Source organism: Cardiocondyla obscurior, linkage group LG14 (assembly GCF_019399895.1).
Source record: "Cardiocondyla obscurior isolate alpha-2009 linkage group LG14, Cobs3.1, whole genome shotgun sequence".
In the NCBI taxonomy this organism is placed as follows: domain Eukaryota; kingdom Metazoa; phylum Arthropoda; class Insecta; order Hymenoptera; family Formicidae; genus Cardiocondyla; species Cardiocondyla obscurior.
In genome coordinates this window covers 3,354,900-3,370,064 of record NC_091877.1, presented here as the reverse complement: position 1 = coordinate 3,370,064, position 15,165 = coordinate 3,354,900, and the positions used below count along the sequence as shown (strand labels likewise).

General features: G+C 35.9%; 3 protein-coding genes across 7 annotated transcripts; 1 reads left to right on the top strand and 2 right to left on the bottom strand.

Moving 5' to 3' along the window:
- Positions 1-194: 194 nt before the first annotated feature.
- Positions 195-6,317, bottom strand: Pip4k (phosphatidylinositol 5-phosphate 4-kinase). 3 transcript variants are annotated; one of them, XM_070665934.1, is made up of 11 exons: positions 6,185-6,317; positions 5,814-6,122; positions 5,170-5,740; positions 4,660-4,757; positions 4,210-4,320; positions 3,789-3,986; positions 2,986-3,124; positions 2,624-2,923; positions 2,286-2,464; positions 2,033-2,199; positions 195-1,946 (listed from the first exon to the last, which is right to left on the bottom strand). In XM_070665934.1, exons 3-11 carry the CDS (start codon positions 5,305-5,307, stop codon positions 1,759-1,761), a joined length of 1,518 nt encoding a protein of 505 aa, XP_070522035.1. In that variant the 5' UTR covers positions 5,308-5,740; positions 5,814-6,122; positions 6,185-6,317; the 3' UTR covers positions 195-1,758. The 3 variants fall into 3 exon arrangements, with proteins under 3 accessions (XP_070522035.1, XP_070522038.1, XP_070522037.1); XM_070665937.1 differs by lacking the exons at positions 3,789-3,986; positions 6,185-6,317 and having other exon boundaries at positions 5,814-6,119; XM_070665936.1 differs by lacking the exons at positions 5,814-6,122; positions 6,185-6,317 and having other exon boundaries at positions 5,170-5,802.
- A 203-nt stretch (positions 6,318-6,520) lies between these two features.
- Positions 6,521-9,866, top strand: Tfiia-l (transcription factor IIA L). Of its 3 annotated transcripts, none has more exons than XM_070665940.1 (7): positions 6,521-6,820; positions 7,567-7,777; positions 8,005-8,307; positions 8,518-8,726; positions 8,861-9,007; positions 9,075-9,164; positions 9,249-9,866. In XM_070665940.1, exons 1-7 carry the CDS (start codon positions 6,797-6,799, stop codon positions 9,354-9,356), a joined length of 1,092 nt encoding a protein of 363 aa, XP_070522041.1. In that variant the 5' UTR covers positions 6,521-6,796; the 3' UTR covers positions 9,357-9,866. The 3 variants fall into 3 exon arrangements, with proteins under 3 accessions (XP_070522041.1, XP_070522040.1, XP_070522042.1); XM_070665939.1 differs by having other exon boundaries at positions 7,960-8,307; XM_070665941.1 differs by lacking the exon at positions 6,521-6,820 and adding an exon at positions 6,839-7,031 and having other exon boundaries at positions 7,960-8,307.
- Positions 9,867-11,361: 1,495 nt separating this feature from the next.
- Positions 11,362-14,940, bottom strand: Pex13 (peroxin 13). Its single transcript, XM_070665938.1, has 5 exons — positions 14,429-14,940; positions 13,931-14,191; positions 13,508-13,755; positions 13,232-13,429; positions 11,362-13,118 (listed from the first exon to the last, which is right to left on the bottom strand). Exons 1-5 carry the CDS (start codon positions 14,494-14,496, stop codon positions 12,715-12,717), a joined length of 1,179 nt encoding a protein of 392 aa, XP_070522039.1. The 5' UTR covers positions 14,497-14,940; the 3' UTR covers positions 11,362-12,714.
- Positions 14,941-15,165: the final 225 nt, after the last annotated feature.

The following is a 15,165-nucleotide window of genomic DNA, read 5'->3' as shown; positions in this document are numbered from 1 at the left end:
AAATTAAGAAGTATCAAGACTAGATGAATGTATTAAACATTAGAGTAATTAATATTGTTATATTATAATCGACTTTCTAACAAATTTTACATATATATACATATGCATATATATGTATGTATATGTCTGGTGTATGTGTGTGTGTATTTGTTACATATTATTAAAAGATATTGTCTTACGCAACGTAGTGCACATTCTTCTTTTTTTTTTTTTTTTTTTTTTTTTTATACACGTACAATAAAACAGTTGCTCAACAGTTACGTTCACCTCTCGTCCAAATATTTTCTTATCAAGTAAACAAATTTACGAACAATACGGAATAAAGCTGAGAATTCACGAGCCATGTCGAAACTTTCGACAAACGATACTTATTGTGCAGAAGTTTGCAAGTGTTTATCATCGGAAGAACGATTCGTCGTTCTTCTGAGTATTTTCTTGCGAAATAAAATCCGTGATAATAAATTGCCGCCTTAAATGCCGTGACAAGTATCAAAAAGAGATATGTATCATATGGATATCGTTCAATACGGATCGTGCCATATCTCACGGATGTTTTCTGCAAAACAAACGAACTGTCGATAAAACTTATAACTTTGTTGAACCAAACTAAGCCTAACATTTACAAAGTGTATTTTATTTCGTAATGATTTGTATATGTATATTTGTGTGTATACATATAATATATATACTTATACACACACATATACATGTATGTGTGCGTGTGTATGTTACATACATTTCTTTCGACACTGCGAGGTATACACCACTATCAATAACTTTAGCGAAACGACATTCGTAGTCTTGACGAGCTACTAAAATTACATCTTATATGATAAAATGATTAGGCGCGTGTACCCAGACGGTTTTATACTTGGCAAGCGCCGTCAATGCTTGGTTGAGATTTACTGTCACGGTAACACATCAAGTTAGATATCTTTCTACAGTAATAGCATGACTCATGCCCGTTAATCAGTCAGCTATAAAAAAAAAACTTGTTAATACATTTTCAGACAGTAATGCTACTGATATCGGTGGATAAAAATTTATGCAATTTTGCGAGCATTTAATCAGTACTCAGATAATATTGCCTATTCAATTGGTGTACACTCCAATGCCGTTAATTTTCTGCCACAGACGATTCATTGAACGATACAAGATAGTTGGATATTATCGCTTTCATTTTTTTGAAATTTGTGCAACGAGAAGAAAGAATGAGCGACAGAGAAAAGAGGAGGCGTCATTTTTCCACTTTGTAAAAATTCTTGCGCGTTTTGCAAGTGTGCACGTGTAACGCTATGTGCGATTGAATATTTTATCATAGAGAACGAGCAATTTCAAATAACAGAGATTTGAAGAACTGATCACATTTCTTCACAACTGACATAAAGACTGACTAAAATAAAACAACGTAAACACAATAATAGTAATCGAAGATAAAAATCTTTTGTCACAAAATTCAGTAAACAATACCGATGCGTAGAAATATCGGCTAAGGACGCGTTTGCTTAAAAAGCTCACGAAACAAGCGATTCGTTACCCGCTGTTATTTGATCGCACGCGAACCGCAAGTGAAAGCGCTATTAAGAAGATAATCAGTGCTGAAAAGCAAACTGAACTCAGACTGCAACGATTCAGTCTCAAAGACTCCCTCCCTCTCTCTCGTGCGGGTTGCGATCAACTCGATTTCATTCCGACAGTACACAGTAAGCGGTAATATCGTAAATTCATCATTTTATGCACAACGATTAATAATACTCTTTACTCTATGGCTTTGCTCATAAATTCTATGAAACGTTTGCCATATTGGTCGGGATCACAGGTGGATATACCATCGACGTTAGCACCATATTTGACGGTCTTGGCTGCTTTCGCCGCTTGTTTACGTACGCCATAATGCGTCAGCACGTCTATTATGGCCAAAAAATAAATCTCCTTCGTGGGAGCACCTAAAAAAATATATATAGTGAGCATCTTTTTTTACGTTCGCATCTCGTTAATTGCATTTGGGTGCTCGTTTATTTAAGAAAGGTACCTTCTTTACTAGGAATAGCGTAAATATCTAATTCGGGTATTATCGCATTTTCGTAGAGAGACTGATATTGTAGACTGGTATCACGCATTAACGCGGCATGAGGCGACTCGGGAGGTGTTGCCATATTAGTAACTGCGTGACCGACGTCACTCCAACTCCACAGACGGCTGTAAATAAATAAATTATTAATGCCTAAATAAAATAATAATCCAGTTTTTGTTTCAATAAAAAAAGAGAAAATTATGTTGCTTACTCTGCACCAACACCTCGAGACTCCAATCCACTCCCGGACTCACTGTCATCCTCTTCGTCACGAAGTGTTTCCTCCTCATCCTCTCTTTCCGCGCGTTCTCTGTTTTCTTGTTCGGCGCGCGCACAATCATGCAAGCCGAGGAGTAAGGAATAATCCATCAAGTGTAATCTCGTTAAAAACTAGAGACAAACAGATTATCTTGAGTGCTTGAAAGTCCTTCGCAAGTTCAATTGGCAAAATCAATTTTTATCTCGACAAATAACTCAAGGTAACTCTTAAAATAGATACAAGCACAAAACCTTGCGACCGAACTTTATTACTTTTGTAAAAATACTTACATCTACGTCGGCGGTTAATGTTTCTATTAACTTAGCTTTGGCCTCTTTTCCAATGTATATTTTCATACCCTCCTTAACAAAATCATTATCTTTATAGGTAGGGAGATCCTTCTCTTTCTCCTTATCCGACGCTTCCCGGTCAACAGTTGAGCCTTTCAAGTCAAACTTCTTGTGCGTTGTCAAGTGATTCGAGAATACGTTCCTTATGGCGACCACGTAGTGCTCGACCCCATCAACGGTCAGCCGATACATTCCCAGATATTGCGGCAACAGCGTCTTTCCATGTCGCTCGACGATGTACTGCAACGCAATGGTCCATGTCGCCTCGAATATTCATGGCATTCACTTCCGATTTTACTTACGGGATGATAATGCTTCAAGAACGAATGCATCCTTTCCACTTCCTCGCTCGTGATGGTTTTAATTATGAATAACTTGTCATAAGATTGATAAAACTTTGCGCCACTCTTCCCAGAGGAATCGTCAAGTATTGGTTGCGATCTGAAAAAAAAAAAAATGTGCAAATTACATCTTGGATATGCGTGCGTGATGTGTATTTTTAAAAGGATATCAAACAGTGATTTTTTTAATTCGACACGGAGCAATATGGGAGCACGATCTTGACAAATCTGAATCATTGTTAAAGAGTGGCATATTAGATATAATTGGTGGGTATGCCGATATAGCCGAATACCTGGCGTGCGAAGCAATTGAATTGATATTAGAGTTACCATAAATAATCACATTAATAGGAGAATATTAAATGACAATTACAAATAATGAAAATTAAAAAATTATACATTTTTTTCTTTTTTTAATATTCTCTAATTCATATTATATTCAATAAGATAATTATCGTTATTATTACTATCTTCATGGTTGCCGATATAAAGCACTTAACTTGTTAATTGTCTTGGTTATTTCTGTGGGCAATATTTTAATGATAATGATTCGATTGAAATATTCTCTCACCCATGCTTTAAATCGGACAAGCTTACAATGGTAGCGTCCACTCGCAAAGTGATTTAAACTACCGCATTTGAATGAAGCAATCATTAAGATATTAATGCGTTATCACGCTTAGTCACGGCGATTCTCGCACCTCGGGTAGGCTTTTAATTTGGTTAAATAAACGCACAGCATGGCAAAATCAAGTTTTGCTAACCTCAGGCGTTTCGGTTTAAAACTGTAGGTACGCAGCGATTTGTTTAGAATAGAATTGTGCGAGGAGGCAGAAGAAGGAGAGGAAAGGGTAATCGACGGAACGGTAGCGGCGCGCTGAACCAATTGACGAGGTCTTCTGTTTATTCCTTCGACCAAATCCGTACGTTGCTTTGCTCGCGAAGGATTAAACACCCGACATCTACCACATCAAAATCCTTACATTATAAAGCGATTACAGTAGCCTCCGTTCATCCTTAATTTACTTCTGACGAATAGTATCGTCGTGCAACGTCGTGTGAAAGCAAGTTTGTCCTCAACTTAATGCAAAGTGACAGTGCATTTTCTATATACCATACATAATGTCATACCATGTCAAGATACGTCAAGATTTAGCGTAGATAATCAACGCACGGATATATTACCTTGTCATTGACTCCTTGTAATCCAAATCATCTATTCCAAACCTTTCTCTCAAATTTCTAAAGACTAACGGACAATATTCTTTGATTTTGAAGTGGGAGGGCATATTCTCTCTGCAAAAAAAATAAAAATTAGTATGCATAAGCAAATATCTTTGCATTATTGGAGGTGATACTGTAGCTTTAACTCATTAGTGCAAACAAATCTAAAATTAAAAACAGTTGCCAACACATTGGCTCGGTACTAAGTGTTACATATATATGTAATAACCAATATATTGCCTAAAGATATTTCCAAGATTATCTCATTGTACATATACAGTTACTAATGTATATTTAGAAAAGTGGACATACACATGTTTATAATTAGCAAAACATATATGAAAGATAAAAGTCAATTAAAAACAATTGAGTAAAAGATTAATATCTTATTAAAAGAGAAAACAAACTTACTTGTTGAAGAGATGATTATCCACTTTCAGCTTACTATAAGCTCTAAAATCATCTGGCAAGAGCACTACTGGAATGTTAACGTGACTAAGTTCGTTTATCTGCAATGCAGTAAACATAATAATCATAAATTTATCTCATGAGATAACGAGCTTAATTAATTAAAAGTTCAGCGGTCAAGTTCGAATAATCCGTTTCAAAGAGGAAAAAAATACTGAGTTAAAGAATTCAAAAATAACGTATACCGAAAGATGACACATCATCCGTATATTTTGTGCTAGTATTTATATATATACGGAACGGAATTAATCAACAATTGACTTAATTATAAGGCGTTAAGGTATCACGCAAATCAACGCCGTGGAATGTATCCAACGTGTATTACGTTGTTCCGTCCGACGGCTAGTGACGCAACGGTCGGCGACACGCAAATGAAAATAGAAAAATAGCAAACGGTGACGTTTCACCGCGGATAGTAAAGAAACGTCAAGGCGCACACTAGCGTTGTCTTACCGTATGATTGACACCCCACATAAACACACTGAGCAGCGGCTCGTTGGCGCGGAACAGCTTAACCTTCTGGTGCTTCACCCGGAAGTGCTTCTTTTTCAGCTTACTGAGCCCACTGGACATCTGCGGTGCGCCCGACATGCCTGCCGCCCGTGTTCGTCAACCCGGTGCGGTGTATGTTCGACGTCGCCGTCAGGGCGAGACTCCCGAAACGAGGGAGAGAATTCCCTCGCGCGCTTTTCACCTTTGACACCTGGACACCCGTGGTCCACCCTCCTCGACTGGCAAGAACGAAGAGGGATGTGGCGGCACGCAAGAAAGAAAAAGAGTCGTACTCTTGACTCACCGTTGGCGCGTTTACATCGTAATTCACCCTCGTCCGCGGGTGGGAAACGAGCGCGCGAAAACACCGCTCTTCGCACAGAGAACCAAGAGGTCCCGGGACAAGACGGGACCCGTGACGAAGACCAAAACTTCCTTACGAGCTGACGGCCGCACTCTGGCACACGCCCATGAACGACGAGTCTTCTCGCAGCTACACCACCTCGTCAACACCCTGGGCGACAACGTATCACTGAAATCACGACGGACGGATGGATGAGCGAGCGAAACGTCGCATGCACGCACCCACCACCTCTCAGCGTTACCTCACCGCGCTGCCGCGCACTTTGGTTCCTCCTTCCTTCTCCTCCTCCTCCACCTCGGTCACCTCACGGCCGCCCGCGGGTGCTCCCTTCCCCCTCTCAATGGCGTAGTGGCTGGATGGAGTGAATCGGAGTCGCCGACGATCGTCGAGCCCCTTTTAAAAATGGCGAAGGCCGGGTGAGAGTGAGAGAGAGAGAGAACAGGCGATGCACTCTCCGGCGATTTCTGATCCGATCATCGTGCAAGTATCAAAACCAAAACAACAACTCTCGACCTTACCGTGTCGTCAGTTCAAGGCATCAGGCTGCAATCTTTAAGTGTGAAAGAGTAAACATTAGATCAAAATAATCGATGACAAAAAGGAAAATCTTACCGCATCGTATTCCACGTTCTCCTTTCAAACGATACTGACTCGACGTCGTGCGGGGCGCTGTGCAACTAATGAGAAAAGTCCCTAGATTTACGCACGATCTTCATGAGTTCACCCGCGACTTCCGCTTCTACGGATTAGCGGCGGCAGGATTTTCGATCGATCACCGAGGTCTCCTCGCGAGGTCAGTGGGTCAAATCGGGAACCCGAACACAATCCCCCCAGTCGAGAATCCTTCCCGCCTACCTCGCGAAAAGTCGCACGACACATGCGCAGATCGAAGCACGTCGCACTTCCACCCTCTGCTCGGGTCTCTCTCTAACTGCTCTAACTGTCCTGCAGTAGTGCAGTGCAGTACTGCAGGGTACTGTGCGCGAGCTGGGGCAAGTTTACCGTGGAGCGAGGCGAGTAGCGGGCTCTGCGTTTCGTTTTCGCAGGTACCGATCAGACGTGAGGTGCTCTTCCGAAGGTCTTCCCTTCCCCCATTTTGCCCACGACGACGGCAATGCGTCGGTGCGGCTTCTGAGGCGACGCGCGGATTACCGTCCTTCTTGTGTTGCTTTCCCTCCCGGTCGGCCCGAGCGCGTCCACGCCGATCGTGCGTGTCGCGCCACGATGGCCCTCAGCCAGACGAGTGTGGTGAGTAGAGATGAAAGCGGCCAGCCGCGAACTCTCGCAGGGAACTTCTCACGACCGAGCGTGAACGGCTTCCCGGCAGAACCGCTGACCGGAACCGCCGGAAAATATCACCGCGTCCGGCGATTCGTAGATGCTCGGTTGCGGAACGAGAAGGCTGCATCTGAATAATTCCAACTAATTAATCGCGAGACACGTTTGCGTCGTTTAACGTGTAGGCCCATATCCGATCTTTATCGCACAGAGTCGTTTAATGTTTAAGTGCCAAGCTGCGATTACATTTTTTTGTGATATCTCTGAGCAAACGTTCAGATGTTTACATACCTTACTCGACTTACTCGAATGCTGAAATCTTTTTTTTCTTTATATTTGAATCTTAGAGTCTTGACCTTAATAGGGAAGCTAGAGCAAATAAAATTGAAACCAGGAAAAATCTGAAATGCACAAATAGGTTTATTTTGTACATTTACTACTTTAATTTATATTTAAGTGTCTGAAAAGATCGAATAAAAAATTTTATTAAAAGAATAAACACAAAAGATCCCAGAGATATCAAAAGAATGTAATTTGCGCCAATACCTTTGCTTAAAGACGTTCGTTACTTTAATCAACTTATTAAGATAGCAAATAATAATGCATTATATAATGTTTTTTAGTCATTTCTGTTAAAATATGATATTTGCATATTATTATTTGTATGTACATGTTTTTATAATAACAGACTGAATATTACCATAATTGTTTTGCAGCTAAAATTATACAACACTGTGATAGAAGATGTAATAACTGGGGTGAGAGAGGCATTTATCGACGAAGGTGTAGACGAACAAGTCCTGCAAGAGCTTAAGCAAATATGGGAAACAAAATTGATGGCCAGCAAGGCAGTGGAATTGAATCCAGATCCACCAGAGCCGCAAGTTCCTCAACTCAATACGCACAAAGCTGTAACTGTCAATAAAAGTATGCATTAATAGAAACCCAATATATATGATCAGCAACAGTTTTACATTTTTTTTTTATTTCACAGTGAAATGCAACTTGTACAAAGTGGTTCACTACTATCGAATGTTTCATAGAACATATGATAGTGGTGATACATTTTGTATATATAAATCGTTGTATTACATTTGGTATTGTAACAGCTAATATAGGAAATCATTTTGTACAACCTCCTGCTGGAAACACAGCGCCGCAAACACAATCTCAACAGCAATCGCAACAGCAGCCACCACAAACTCAAGCACAACCACAGCAATCGTCGCAGCCTCAGCAACACATGCATCCTTCAACAGGAACACCATTGCAACAACAACAGCAACAGCAGCAGCAGCAGCAACAACATTCAACAACACCAGTGCAACAAGTGGTGACTGCTTCTGCTGTGCTTGACAGACAAGTACCCATACAGATCACCTTACCTCCACAGCCAGGGGTTCCAGATGGCCCACAGCGGATTTTAAGCATACAAGTTCCTGCATCTGCTCTTCAAGGTAAGATCTTATTGTGTTTCATTAAAAATAACTTGTGCAGTACAAAAATACAGTATAAAACTGTATTAAATATTTTTATAATACAAATTCATAATTTATACCAAATTTTTATACAATATTTTTTTTTTTTTTTTACAATAGTTTATCATTATAAATTTAAAAACATGCATATGTCATCTAATTTTTTTTATAATATTTTTTTTTTCATAGCAAACCAGTTACATACAATTTTAACTGGTCCTGTAATTTCTGCTGCTATGGGTCTTCCTGCAAATTTAGCTTCAACCCTGTTGCAACAACATGTTAATTCCACATTACAAGGACAAGCAACTTTAACTCCATTACAAGTAAATCAGCCTCTTCAAGTGGTCACACAAAGTACAAACAGCATTGTCACGCAAAGGCCGCCTCAAAACCAGGTAAAGTAGAATATTTGGTCTACATGACATGAGAGAATATAATGTAAAAGATAAGATAATGGTTAATAGATTAATACACGCATACATGTACATATTTTATAAAGTAATATATATTTTTCGTTTCTGTTTTTCAGCAAAATAATATAAATCAGTTAGATGGAGGAGTAGGTGATTCTACCGATGATGACGATGAAGAGGAAGAAGAGGATAATGATGACGATGACGAAGATCTCGATGAAAAAGAAGAGGAAGAAAATGATGAGAGCGCGGCTCATGAGGAGGTTAATATTTTTTAATAATTTTTAAATAACTTCGGTAGTTATTTTATGAAAGAATTTTCTGTATTAGGAACCTCTTAATTCCGAAGATGATGTTACGGATGACGATCCCGCTGATCTTTTCGATACCGATAACGTTGTCGTTTGTCAGTACGATAAGGTATGAAAAAATGATTTACATTTGTTTTTACGATAAAACGTTTAAAGTCAATTTATTTCACACGCGATAACATTTTGTTTTCAGATCACAAGAAGTCGGAATAAGTGGAAGTTTTATCTAAAAGACGGTATAATGAATCTAAGTGGGAAAGACTATGTGTTCCAAAAGGCAAACGGGGACGCTGAATGGTAACTTCAGGTGTGCGATGTGAATATCGTGTTGCCCACAGTAAGCTCGACTCAGGGACACTGCATGTAAAGGCAACTATGATAATGTGTTCATGTGAAACCGCATTACCGAGAGATATCGACGATCTCTGACGATTCTTCTACCGACTGCGCGAATTTGTTGCTGCAAATAAAAGTGGCAGTACAGGGGAACAATGGGCGAATGCTATCACATTATCACGAATATCATATTGTATAATATATTTTATGTTATATCTTTAGCCCTTTGTATGCTCGAGAAGTTCGACGCGTCGGTTTTACTTGTCGAAACTACGAAAGTCGCAAATTTTAAATTTAATTTTATTATATTTTATTTTAATCTTTACCAGTCTTGAATATTCTTAATTATTTTGTTAGATTTAATTTTTTTTAAGAAATTCAAGACCGATAGTCAAGCTGGGCATAGAGGGCTAATATATATGGTTTTAATGTAGTGCAAATTATGAAAATACAAGTGTAAAAGAATTATACACGAGTCTCCTACTGTTAGTCGTATGTTATTGGATACTTGCTAGTGGGCGCCGAAATTCCTTCTATTAATTTAAAAAAAAAACAAATAAAGAAAAAAAAAAGTTTACGACGGATTAGTTAGCTTTTTCTAGGAAATGAGTGAACTTTTATTGGAGCGTAAGTGCGTTATGTGTGTATATATATATATTGTTTGAATAATATATATACGTATTGACGAAAGCACCATATCGATTACAAAATGTGAAACTTGTATTCTATATATATTTTTTTTTTTTTTTTTTTTTTTTTAAATCCTGATTATAAACTTTTTCACATGGTAGGAAGATGAAAAACTTCCGTTCTCTATTTGTGATCTGAAAACTAAATGACATCGTATGTGTGTTTAAGTTGAAAAGTTTTAAGAGATTGCTAAACCATAATTCATGTGTGATTTGGAGTAATAAATGTGTCTTATTACTGTTGCCCAATTCATTTGTCTAGAAGAATGAAGGACAATTCAGCATTTAAAGGATCTATTGGTATGTTTCATTCAGAAAACTCAAATTGCTCTGAAAGCGAGAAAATTGGCTATTATAAATTTTTATTTAATTTATAAATTTAACAAACTAAATGTTGTTGAATATGTATTATATTTTTTATTTACTTTTTTTGAATTTAATATCTGATAAATATCTTTTTAAAGACGTCGTTAAAATTAGTTTAATTCGCTTTTGGAACAATTAAAATTGTTTTAGTCAAGTTGTAAGTTTCGTAATTATCTCAACAAGTTGCAAAATTCCTAAGTTTATGATATACGCGCCGTAAAAGATTAAACAAAATCAGTATCATAAACGTGTTTATACAAATTTATTCTTAAATTATAAATTATGAGTGAAGATTAATGTTTAGTTAGAGTTTAAGACAATTGTTTTATTATTTAGATGAACGACAGTACGAAGAAGCTGCTAGAAAACAATGTGATTATGAATACGCCAAAATAGCGTGCAATTTCTGTATTGTGTAGTGTTACTTTGCTATTCCATGCATTGGCATGTTTTTAAATACGGGTGATTTATTTCAAACAAAGCCAAACCTGTAAATTAAAATTAGCAGAAAGGAATATTTTATGAAAATATTAGCGAAAGTCATCATGAAATATATGTATATGAATACATATGTGCTTTTCGTAAAATAATACGGTATCTGCGTTATATTGTTCGTCGTATGCCTTAAACATATATATTTCCAGTTTAATTTATAAATTAAATTTCTTGGGATTTGCAAAATAAATGTTTTACATTAAAACTTTCGTCTGTATACGCATATTTTAAACCGTAATTTACTTAATGACGACCATTCAATAATCTGTAGTTATATTTATTTTGTTTCGTGTTTAATACTGTACGTCATCTAAATCGTTATATGCGTATCTAAATTTAATATAATTTTTACTTTACCACATTTTCTTTGACTTTTAAAACAGAAAATACCAATACTTTTATACATTATTTAACATATAATAAAATTTTATAAATTTTATTTGAAACATTACAAAGAGAAACAATTCTCGACGTTAAACGATACATCGGAGCTGTTGAATCTTACAAATTACATTATCCTACAAATAAAAAACTTAAATTTTTAAAGAAAAATGTGCCTATAAATATCATATGTATATATACCATTTGAAATTATCACCATGATAAAATATTAAATAGGGCTACGATACAAACACAAAAAAAAAAAAAAAAAAAAAAAAAATATATATATATATATATATATGTTAAATTATAATTGAAATATTACAAAATGTACAAAATTCTAATTGCAGATATTATAAATAATATAGTTCTTATCGAACACAACCGCGCTTATACTTTTATATTCGGTTAACTTTTTCAAAGCAACAACCAAAAAAGCAAATTAATTTATTAATTGAAAGAACGTAATTTTTTATCATAATGATATCAACGTATTATTTATAAACCAATAATTACATGGTTAAATATTGCAGTTATGATTAGAATTATATATTGAATTTATAAAACTTTTATAATCGTAAATTTTCTATGCCAAAGATCTCATGAAAATTTTACAGTTTCAAGTTATCTCATATTTTGCAAATTTTTGGTATATTAATTTTCATGCTATTTAATTTTCGAATACAAACGCGATTGTATTGCCTTGTTTTTTATTTTAGACACGATTGTGGCCTTATATTATGAATATTTATTTATAAAGAGAGTTTATGACGTGTAATTCATCATTACTTTATATGAAACAACCGATTATAAACTAATACAATTAATCATATAAATAAACGATAAAAAATTTAATTTTCATATAAAGTTTTATTTAAATGTTTATCAGACTCCAGTGCTATTACAATACGAATAAAAATATTGTACTTTAATAAATTTATTGCGAGTAATCATTATAGACGTCTGCAAGATAATGCAAATTTATGTTTTGTTCTTTAATTACATCTTTAAAAGCTTATTTTATAAATATATGCATGTTGAAAACTTTCTTATTAAAAAAAATTTTAATATAGATAGATAATACATCACTGTAAATTGAAACTAGTCAAAATCGGTTATTTCATAATACTCTTAATAAATCTAACGATTAGCTTCTCTCTCCCAATAGAAATAAATCATAAAGTCTCGCCAACCTTCGACTTTTGTAACATAATTCAAGCATGTATTAAAATTCGTCACGCTTTTTTTAATACCCAGGAAATGTTCGACGTATTTTGTAATATTACTTTATCAGTCGTGTCCTGTAAATATATAATAGGCCATATATTTAAGGTAAACTTGATAATTTTCCGACCAAATAGTTTTAGATTAAGTTTTTTTAATGCATTTGGACTAAAGAAGATCGCTTTTAATATTATTCTCAGAAAACTCAGCAGTACTCTGTTGGCTAGTATTGGGTTCTAGTGTATTCATTTGTTCATCAGAAGCAGTTGCACTTTGCATAGAAGTTGGAATTATCGAAGATGCAATGACATTTCCATTGCTTTCCGATTCAGACTTTCTCTTCAATTGTCCCACTATAGTTACATAGTTTGCGGGTACTAAGCCGACATTTCTATTGTCGGTAGCTATCCACCAACCTGGTATACTCTTAAACTGCAAGGAACGCGGTGCTAACCATATTTTCTGACCGGCTCTCAAACCCAATTCTTCGTTAGAAACCGCCATAAAATCATACATTGCTGTCGCCACGCATACGGGATCCTCGCATTTTACCCATTCTTTTGGATCGTTAACTGTAAATTTAACAAACATATAAAATTAAAGTATTTAAATTATATTTAAAAGACAAATATTACTCTAAAAAATGTACTTGCAAAAGACAGAACATTATTTTTTAACTAGTTACCTTTTATTTGACTCTGTCTTATATTGCTAGATATTTTGTGAATTAGATATGGAAGAGCGACAAACACGCCAAGAAGCAGAATGTTCATCCACGGAGAAGTTCGATTATTTGCCATTGATGTAATCGGTAGCTGTTCTCCATTTAATTGTGACATTGATTGCCACAAGTCTTCAGCAACGGCACTTTGCGTGTGAAGACCTGTAATAAAATATGTATTAAAATAACGATTCCAAATTATGTAAAGCAAGACAAGGGTCGGTTATACAAAAAGCTTACCAAGTGTAAATAAAATTTTTCTGTAAACCCATTTCATAAAGCGGATTAAAGCAAATGTACTTAATAGTTGGCCAATTGTCGAATGTAGTCTTCCAATATTATCTGCCACGCTTAAAATTGCTCGGAAGGAATTTGTCAATGCAAAATACGTTGACTCTAGTAACATTGTAATTGATGAAAATGTATGCAATACAGTTTCTACTACACGAAAAGTTGATCTTGTACTTTCTTCTGCATACTGTTGAAACCTGTAATATAAAAAGTGGGTTAGATTTAGCCAAAGACAAAGACACAAGATTAAAATCTAATACATTTCTTAAATGCAAGAAATTAAAAAAAAAAAAAAATTTTATTAGTGTTTTATAGTATGTCAGTCCCCAACTTTCAAATTATATATTTATAAATATTTTCTTTCTAACACACCTGCTTTCCACATCGCCACTATGCCCACTGATTCCATAACCACTGCCAGAATAGGGAATGTAACTACCAAAAGATCCATATCCACCGTAACCACGATAACCACTTCCATAGCCAAAACTTGATCCATAGCTCCCATAACCAAAACCAGAACCATACGGCCTATAATCATTGTTTCCTAAATAGCTTTGTGACGGTTGGCGAGGTGGCAACGGTGGCGGAGCAGCTCCAGTAGTTTGGAAAAGCATGTGTGGTCCTGGCATGCTGGAAAAAAAATCAAAGTTTTTACTTATATCATAGATATGTAGATTATATTTACTCCGAGTATACAACTTTCTTATCTATTTATTTATTTATTTATTTATTTTTTTCCTATTCTTGTATAATCCACTATCAGATAAGGTATCAAAACAAGATTTAATCAAAGTCAAAGGCTGTCGTGCATTGCAAGATGAAGTGGACGTATACGAAGATCATCGGAAATGCGCGTCGACATTTTACCTGGGCGAAATGCTAGAAGAGTTCCTGAGCTGATTACTGTTAACAACGTTACTTCGTCCTGGTGCCATTGCTTTCGAATTTCACGTTAGTTTTGACGTAAATTCTCGTGACATCGGCACGTATAAGGACGGCGATAAGACAGTCCACTGCTGATAATACGGTTCAAAGTTCACGAGTTTTACTACTGCAGCTTAATCTACATATGTCAAGCCGTTCAGACATGACCGCACACCTTTATCCACTTTATTTTTCATCCCCAAGGCAGGGTGGTTCAAAAGACACTTCGATGCCTTCGGAGCGTTTTTTTCAATTAACGTAAAATGTGCTTGTGTGGAATGTGTTATTTCGTATTGACGTATTAAGGCCCGTTTAGATGCAACCACTCGCGTGGTAAAATACACAAATAATCAATAAAGAAATCTATTCTTTTCAGCTCAACTTTCTACGCTATTTAACCTCCTTTTTTTCACGTTAGAAAGAGAAAAAAGAAAAGTAAACGGCGCAAAAATTTAGTTAAAAAGAGAACAGAGAACAAAAACTGCACGGACATTTTAATGGAAGTCTCAAGTCATGTCGTTTCTTCCCGTCCATATTTGAAACTTTGTTTCTAGCAGCGATTTTTCGTCATTTTGTCAATTTTTCAAGTTTCCACGTATACTTTGACTTGAAATTTAAAACGATATATTTTGCTAATATTTAATACAATAATGTAATATTATTATTATTATTATTAAACA

Coding starts and splice junctions, on each gene's coding strand:
- Pip4k (XM_070665934.1), bottom strand. CDS start 5,307: ATGTCGGGCGCACCGCAGATGTCCAGTGGGCTCAGTAAGCTGAAAAAG. Junction 2,200..2,285: donor TCTCGAGGTGTTGGTGCAGA/GTAAGCAACATA, acceptor ATTTATTTACAG/CCGTCTGTGGAGTTGGAGTG. Junction 1,947..2,032: donor CGCTATTCCTAGTAAAGAAG/GTACCTTTCTTA, acceptor ATATTTTTTTAG/GTGCTCCCACGAAGGAGATT.
- Tfiia-l (XM_070665939.1), top strand. CDS start 6,797: ATGGCCCTCAGCCAGACGAGTGTG. Junction 6,821..7,566: donor CCCTCAGCCAGACGAGTGTG/GTGAGTAGAGAT, acceptor ATTGTTTTGCAG/CTAAAATTATACAACACTGT. Junction 9,008..9,074: donor AGAGCGCGGCTCATGAGGAG/GTTAATATTTTT, acceptor TTTCTGTATTAG/GAACCTCTTAATTCCGAAGA.
- Pex13 (XM_070665938.1), bottom strand. CDS start 14,496: ATGGCACCAGGACGAAGTAACGTTGTTAACAGTAATCAGCTCAGGAAC. Junction 13,756..13,930: donor AGTGGCGATGTGGAAAGCAG/GTGTGTTAGAAA, acceptor TTTATATTACAG/GTTTCAACAGTATGCAGAAG. Junction 13,119..13,231: donor AAGACAGAGTCAAATAAAAG/GTAACTAGTTAA, acceptor TTAAATTTACAG/TTAACGATCCAAAAGAATGG.